The sequence below is a fragment of the Oncorhynchus masou genome, chromosome 30 (genome assembly GCF_036934945.1).
Source record: "Oncorhynchus masou masou isolate Uvic2021 chromosome 30, UVic_Omas_1.1, whole genome shotgun sequence".
Lineage (NCBI taxonomy): Eukaryota > Metazoa > Chordata > Actinopteri > Salmoniformes > Salmonidae > Oncorhynchus > Oncorhynchus masou.
The window spans coordinates 21,930,644-21,938,785 of NC_088241.1; the positions used below are offsets into that span (position 1 = coordinate 21,930,644).

At 44.1% G+C, this 8,142-nt stretch overlaps 1 protein-coding gene across 1 annotated transcript; it reads left to right on the forward strand.

Moving 5' to 3' along the window:
* Nucleotides 1–2,837: 2,837 nt before the first annotated feature.
* LOC135522348 (sialic acid-binding Ig-like lectin 5) lies at nucleotides 2,838–7,801 on the forward strand. The gene is made up of 9 exons (XM_064948509.1): nucleotides 2,838–2,869; nucleotides 3,338–3,490; nucleotides 3,640–4,035; nucleotides 4,422–4,742; nucleotides 4,853–5,113; nucleotides 5,197–5,478; nucleotides 5,672–5,798; nucleotides 5,998–6,079; nucleotides 6,208–7,801. Exons 2-9 carry the CDS (start codon nucleotides 3,430–3,432, stop codon nucleotides 6,586–6,588), a joined length of 1,911 nt encoding a protein of 636 aa, XP_064804581.1. The 5' UTR covers nucleotides 2,838–2,869; nucleotides 3,338–3,429; the 3' UTR covers nucleotides 6,589–7,801.
* Nucleotides 7,802–8,142: the final 341 nt, after the last annotated feature.

Genomic DNA, 8,142 nt, shown 5'->3' on the forward strand with positions numbered 1-8,142 from the left:
AGGTCTGATCCGCACAAGATGGTATGCGTTCCGCAGGTCAAGCTTAGTGAAAACAACTGCTTCCTGGAGCAGCTCGAAGGCTGTGGCCATAAGGGGTATCGGGTAACAGTTACGGACGGTTATGGCATTGAGTCCCCGGTAGTCGATGCAAGGACGTAATCCACCGTCTTTCTTGGCCACAAAGAAAAACCCTGCTCCCGCCGGGGAGGTGGATGGACGCATGAGGCCTGCTTCCAGAGCGTCCTTGATGTAGGAATCCATAGCAGCTTGTTCGGGTGAAGATAGGGAAAAGATCCGACCCCTGGGGGGCAAGTGCCCGGAAACAGGTCGATGGGGCAATCGTAAGGTCTATGGGGTGGTAGCATGGTGGCCCTCTGTTTGCTAAACACCAGTTTGAGGTCATGGTAACACTCGGGAACTCGGGTCAGGTCGATGGATTCTAAAGACTCGGGAGTAGAACTCGGGGAATTCTGGAAAATACAAGTAGCTTGGCACGTAGGACCCCACTGCTTGATAGTGCCCATAGACCAGTTGATGTGAGGGTTATGGCTGTGAAGCCAGGGGTATCCAAGGACGAGAGGGAACTCGGAACAGGAGATCAAATGAAAGTTCATCAATTCCTGGTGTTGTGAAACTGAAAGTCGCAAGGAGGTAGTGACATGAGTGACAAGTCCAGATCCCAAAGGGCTTCCATCCAATGTAGTGACCCTCATGGGTTCACTTAGAGGTTCAGAGGGAACGCCATTCTCCTTCGCCCAGACACCATCCATGAAGTTACCTGCGGCTCCAGAGTCTACCAAGGCTTGAAGGTGAAGCTTGTGGTTGTCCCAGGAGAGGGTGACTGGAATGAGCAGACGGGAGTTGGACGGATGGGAGGAGGTTATGTTTCCCGTTACAGTTCCCCCCGGTCTGTACGGGACAGAGCGTTTCCCTGGAGCCCGGGACACGTGGAACGGAAATGGCCCGGTTTGCCGCAATATAGACAGCGTCGCTCCCTCATCCGGAGGTCTCTCTCAGCCTGGGAGATGCGTCCAATCTGCATGGGTTCCGATGGAGCCAGCGAGGATAAAGGTGGGGACTCGGAGCTGGGACTGATAGGGGCTAGAGGTCTACGGTTGAGTTCTCTCTCTCTCAGACGCTGGTCAATGCGTGAGGCCAACTTGATCAGGGACTCGAGATTGTCCGGTGGTTCCCGAGTGGCCAGTTCATCTTGGATAGTGTCGGAAAGGCCTTTCAGAAAGCACACCGTGAGCGCCTCGTTGTTCCAGCCACTTGCTGCTGCCACCGTGCGGAACTGGATGGCATAGTCCGTCACGCTGCGCCAACCTTGGTGGAGAGTCAGGAGCTGTTTGGCTGAGTCAGAACCACTGCTTGGGCCTTGAAACACTCGTTTGAATTCCTCAGCAAAGGCAGAGTAGCTGGCACAGCAGGAACTATGGGCATCCCACACAGCAGTAGCCCAGGCCAGGGCTTTTTCCGACAGCAGGGTGATGATATAAGCGATCTTAGACCGGTCGGTGGGAAACGACGAGGGTTGTAGCTCAAAGGAGAGAGAACATTGGGTGAGAAACCCTTTACAAGCACTTGGATCACCTGAGAACTGTTGGGGAGGTGGAAGACGAGGTTCAGCCAGGGGGTTAACTGCCATGGGTACGTGAATCTGAGGTACTGGGACGGGAACTGTTGCCGGGGTAAGACGATCAGATAGTTGCTTAATGGAAGTCAGCATCTCCGACAGAAGATGAGAATGTCTAGCCATTAAGGCCTCTTGCTGAACCAGGGCGGCTTCGTGGCGTTGGACAGTCTCCTGGTGGTGGGACAGCATGGCAAAAAGGTCCTGGGAACTGGCTGCCTCTGGGTTCATTTTTGGCTCTGTGTTTCTGTCAGGACCCGGTTACGAACCTGGGTCTCCGGAGTGAGAAACAGTCACTTAACCAACTGAGCCACGAATAGTCAGCAGAACCCAGAAGATGAGGCAGACACAGCAGTACTTAAGACGGTGTATTTAATAAAGTAAAAGGAGAAGTCCTTCAATACAAAAATGGCAAATCCAAAAGGTGGTAGGAATAGCACAAAAAAGCCTCAAGAGATACTCAAAAACAAAAACAGAATTCCACAAGAGCATCCACCGGAATCGACAAGAATACACAGAACACTAGGGCTGGGTGCTAACATACAAACACAGAGCACAGAACTGAGGGAAACTAAGGGTTTAAATACAATCAGGGGAAACGAGGCACAGGTGCAAATAATAATGGGGAACAAGGGAAAAAACATAAGGTCAAAAAGCACAATGGGGGCATCTAGTGACCAAAACCCGGAACAACCCTGGCCAAATCCTGACAACAGCCAATCTTGAAATATGTACACATTTTCTTATAGAAACCTTATAGAAACGTTCTTATGAAATAAAGCTGCATCTGAATATACAAGGCAAGGGGATTGCAATGTTGATCAAGGCTGGTTATTAGGTGTGGATCGGTGGGGTTTGATGGGTTGGTTGATGTGTTTGGGTTGATTATGGTCTAGATACAGTACAGTAAGGCTGGTTATTAGGTGTGGATTGGTGGGGTTTGATGGGTTGGTTGATGTGTTTGGATTGATTATGGTCTAGATACAGTCCAGTATGGCTGGGTGGTATGTGTGGATTGGTGGGGTTTGATGGGTTGGTTGATGTGTTTGGGTTGATTATGGTCTAGATATTCAGTACAGTATGGCTGGGTGGTATGCAGTACAGAGGGACTTCCTGGATTGCAGCACCAGGTTAGAGGGAGGAGTAACAGACTGGGGACATGAAGTGACAGCTCACACCCATCAGAGACTCACACAGGGCTCACAGTCAATAGGAAGAGAGAGCACACAGAGAGAGGTAATGTGCTGATTCAGTCTTATTCTAAGCATGGATCAAAAGACAAGCTATTGAACCATTATATATTTTTGTCTCGTTACATTGAATAACTGTTAAAACTTAATTAGGACTATGTAATGTAATGGTAATATTATTCATTTAGGGCATTACAACACATTCCTTCATAAGGCTTTAAATAGCATAGGAATAAATATTTATGAATGCAGTTAAATATATTTATGAGCAATTGTGAAGAAGGCATTCATATGAACCTTGAACATAAATGTTTCTTTGACACCATCTCTAGGCATTACAGAAAAATACATCTTAGTTGAATAAAAGTGCTAAGAAGGTTGTTATGAATGCCACTGTTGCACTCATAAAGGTGTAATGAAATATTCATATCCGATGTGTATTGCTATATGTTGTTATTATCACAACACCATTTCATATTGTATTTCACACTTGTCTCCTGCTCCATACCAGTAGACACAGACAGAGATAGTGACCATTAGAGAAAGAGGAGAAAGACGAGAGAGACCTCGGTGTTGTGGTTGATTCATCGAGGCAGTAGAGGCAGGATGTGGGTCCTCATCTGGGCAGCTCTACTTCTCTCTCTGACAGAGAGAACCACATGCCCAAGTAAGGTCCCTTTTATCACTACTATTGTTAATATACATATGACACACATCCCAACAGATACTGTCACATGATTTTTTTTTTTACAAACAAGTGAAGTAGTATCAATGCGTCTTGTATTACTCATGACTTTATTAATTTCCCTCTGTCAGTGAAGGCCCCTGCAGCAGCATACAAAATCACCTTCAGTCCAGCAGAGATAACACCACAGACTGGACTATGTGCTGTTATTCCATGTTCGTTCACTCACCCTGATGACTTCCTTGCTGGCATAGCAATATGGCTTAAATGCCCTGATGAACAATGCTCTATTAAAGTCGAAACAGACTCTATTTTCCACTCAATGAATTGCTCTATAGCTCAGGAGGGTTATAGAAGGCGAGTAGCACTACTGGAGACAGACCTGACAAAGAAGAACTGCAGTATGATCATCAACGACATCACTAAGACTGATGACGGAGACTATAAATTAAGACTGTCCGGAACATTGAACAGTGGAAATATAAGTAAATTTACATACCAGACGAAACTGAAAATGGCAGTGAAAGGTACAGCATGACTATTACTGTTAGTTACAGTGACAAGAGTATTACTTCAGTGTAATTTGTCATGTACACTTACTGTAACATAAGTACCTCCAATTTACAAAGCCCAAGATTTCCCAAGTCTCCCATTTCAAAGTGTTTATTTTTCTAAACCGGTACTATGATTTCATACTTTCTATAAGTATATGTTTCTGCTGTTTTCTACATTGATACAAAATCCATGTTATAGCGTGACTTAAATGTAAAGATAAATTCCTCTTGAGCCACCATGTGCAGTTACCATGAATACGGGAACATTGCCTCTAAATGTAAATCATGCTATTGTGCGAATCTTCCACAATCCTGATTGAATTTAGGCCTCAGTCTGTGTTTCTATTTCCTACCTCCAGCTCTGACCCAGAAGCCCTCAGTGTTGACTCCTCCTCTGACAGAGGGAGAACCAGCGACCCTGACCTGCACCGCCCCGGGGATCTGCTCTGGAACTCCTCCTAACATCACATGGACATGGAGAGGGACAGGAGACAACATCACTGAGCTCAGAGACAACACCACTACACAAAGGAGAGAGGATCTGACCAGCGTCACAACAACCCACTTCTCAACTTTGACCTTTACACCTTCAGCAGAGCACCACACCACCAAGGTCACGTGCCAAGTGACATTCAAAGGGAAAATCAGCACTGAGGAGACAGTGACTTTGAATGTGACTCGTAAGTAGCCTACATCATCTGACCTTACTTTGCACAACCCAACAGCTTGTTGTGCTTCAACAGTTATAATTCATGAACATGATAAACTGATTATATACTTTATTTTCTAGATGTGAAGGAACCCAAGATCTCTGGTAGTAACACAGTGAGAGAGGGTGATACCCTGAATCTGACCTGCAGTGTTGACAGTTACCCACCACCACCATCTATCACCTGGAGTAAGAATGGGACAACAGCTTTGGAACAGAATAACTCTGGACTGGCCTCTCTCACCATCTCCAACATGACAAGAGAACGTGCTGGGGAGTATGTGTGTAAAGCTCAACACCTCAACAGGACTCTGACAGCTTCCATTGTTGTCACTGTGATGTGTGAGTACAACAACATAAAATAGCTTGAAACATGTTTACTTTAAATTGTCCATGATATATCTTCCCACTCTGTCTCTCATTAGACCATCCTGTGATTCTCAATGCTTCTGGGTGTGTCATCCAGGCAAAGGTCATGACCTGTGTGTGTGTCAGCCAGGGGGTTCCCTTACCTCTCATAGGCTGGCTTAACACTGAGGAGTACTCCCTCACTAAATCAGTGTTGAGGTCCTCAGTGAACACCACCATCAGGATGCATGTCGGAAACCACAACAACACTACTGTGGAGTGTGTCAGCACAAATGAAGTGGGCAGAGTGAGAGAGAAGCTGCAAGTCACCCAAAAAGAGAGCCAAGGAAAGCAAGGAGGTAAAGATATAAGTTGTTACTTTGTTAGAGAGCAACAGCTTCCCTATCCCACCCAATATTTCTGCAGCATAGGGGATTTATATGCTTTGAGTGAGAAAATATAATGTTATTATTTCATGTAAAAAAGAAAATCAGAGGATACAAAGTATGGTGAGCAACTTCTAAAATCATACATGCTTTGTTCTCTTTATAGAGGAAGTATCTAAAGACATCTTGGCTCTGCTGTTGAACCCACCACTGATTGCTGCATTTGTGATTGGTGCAGCCTGCTCATCCACCATCTGTTGTATCATCCTGTGTTTGACAGGGAAATGTAAAAGGTACATGCATTCTGTTACTGAAGTACAGTTCGTGTTATATGAGTGTTGGTGATTGTCTTTAGAAATTCACATTTCCTATCGAGAGTATCAGATATATTGTCAAAAGTTGCAATGCCCTGCACCATGTTGTAATGGAGGTGCTTGCTAACCTCTCTAACATATAGTTATTGAGACATTCTATTTATAATATTTTCCCTAGATGCAAAGTGAGGATCCCAAAGGAGTCAGACTCCAAAAGCCCTTTAACGAAACTGGAGATGGTGGCATGTGAAGACCAACAGGTGCCGTACCAGTTTCTTTCTTTTTTCAGCTTGACCAACATTATGTTAGCATTGACAGCCTAAACAGATCTGGGACAACCAGGCTAATAAGACTCCTCACACAGTGCTCTCTGTAATCTACTCCATAGACGAATGCAGGACAGGCTGTGCGGGGCGATCAGACCCCTCTGCAGGTGGTGCTGATGGGGGGAGCTGAAAACACAGGACCCCAGACCAGTGGAGCTGCAGGAAACTCTGCCAAAGGGGAAGAACCTAAAGATGTGCACTACACCACTATCAACTACTCCCAACTGAAGAAGACTCCTGAGGAGGCAGAGAAGAAGACCACCACCTCGGAGTCAGAGTACGCCAAAATCAAACGAGAGAAGAAGAAAGAGGGGTATGAAGGTGGAGGAGAGGGGAGTGGAGTGATGGACGAGGAGGAGAACGAGAATGGTAAGCTAGCAGCAGAGACATATGACAATACAGAGCTTTACTCCAACGTCAAGGCTATTATGGGTGGTGAGTGACACAGCAATTTTCACTAGAAACATGGGGGATAGCATGCAGTATTGTATAGCCATGTGTTCCTTTATCATTTTCTGAATTCAGATTGAATGTTTTATGTTGATACTGGGACTTTTGCTCAACTGAAACTACTGTAGTTTTGGTGTTGTTTCCTCATGTGCCAAATCAAGTTGGAATGTTTTATGATAATACAGAGACGTTGTTTAATAACTGAAACTACTGTAGTTAATAGTTTTGGTAAATGATTTATTTTACAGCCTTGTGTCAGATGGTACTGTATGTATCTGGTGGTTGGACATTTTCAATAAGAATATTTTCTAGTTGTACATAGAAGCAAGTTTTGGTCAAGTTTTTATAAAGTTTTTCAAGGAAGAGTCATTTTACTTTTGTAATGACAGTGTTTTGTCACCAAGGGGAAGGACTGACATATACGCGGTTGGGAAAAGTAGAGGTCAAGACATTTCTTTTTTCTTCTCCTCTTTCCTTTCATTTTTGCATTTTGATTTTACAAGTGGGTGGGGATATTAGGTAGTACGTGTGGATGTAATCAATATATTTCTGTAAATAGAATACTGATAGTGTTCCAGAATTCTCATTTTGGGCTAGCCAGAGAGCTCAAAGTAAAGAATCAAGAAAAAAAGTACATTATGCTTTTAAATGTTGTTTGCTTTAGACAGCTTGGTTGTTTAGCAACAAAACAGATGCAAGCACAACTATGTGGTAAGACAGATGGGTTGGCTTAGATTGTTGACAACATGTCACATATTTTGTCTCCAATGTTTGAAAATATAAATACATTTCCAAAATGAGCACTTGTTGTCTCTCAAATACGGTGTTACAGTTGTTTGGTTAGCTAGGTAGCATTTTGCGTGCCATATTAGCAAATAACACCCCCCAAAAAATATGACATTTCAAGAACAACATAAAACTAGCTGAAACAAGCCACCTACTATTCCCCAGATGGCAGCTTTTTATGTCATTGATGCTAGATATCTGGCCATCCAGAATCACCACAACATGCGGTCTTCTGCCCCATTGAAGCATGCCTATCGTTTTCATGACATTGTCAGCTAACCCATTTATGAGAATATTTTTCTATTCACAAGTGTGCATTATTGCAGTATTGTTTTATATTGGAGGCACTACCTCAATCTTTTTTGTAATTTCATTTGTTTGTTCTCTGAAATCTGTTAAAATAATGTATAAATGGTACATTTTCCAACTTACAATCTCCACAAATTTCATTCAATAGTAATTATAAGCTACCAATTGAATAAATCAGGAATGGTCAACTTTGATGGGGGTGGAGGCCCCCCCCAAATAAATCAGGTCTGCATACCCACATCTATACCCACACATGTAGTCAGATGTAGTCAGAGCAAGAGTCAGGGCTCTGACTACATGTGGGTATGCAGCCCTGTGAGCCACTGCGGCCCCCTGTGATGATTTTATTTTTGTGGTGCAATGGTACATTCTGCCACCTAGAGTGTGTTATATGGACAGGAATAAAGCTAAGGTTGGTGATTTACTGCCACCTGCAGAAATATTTGCTTACA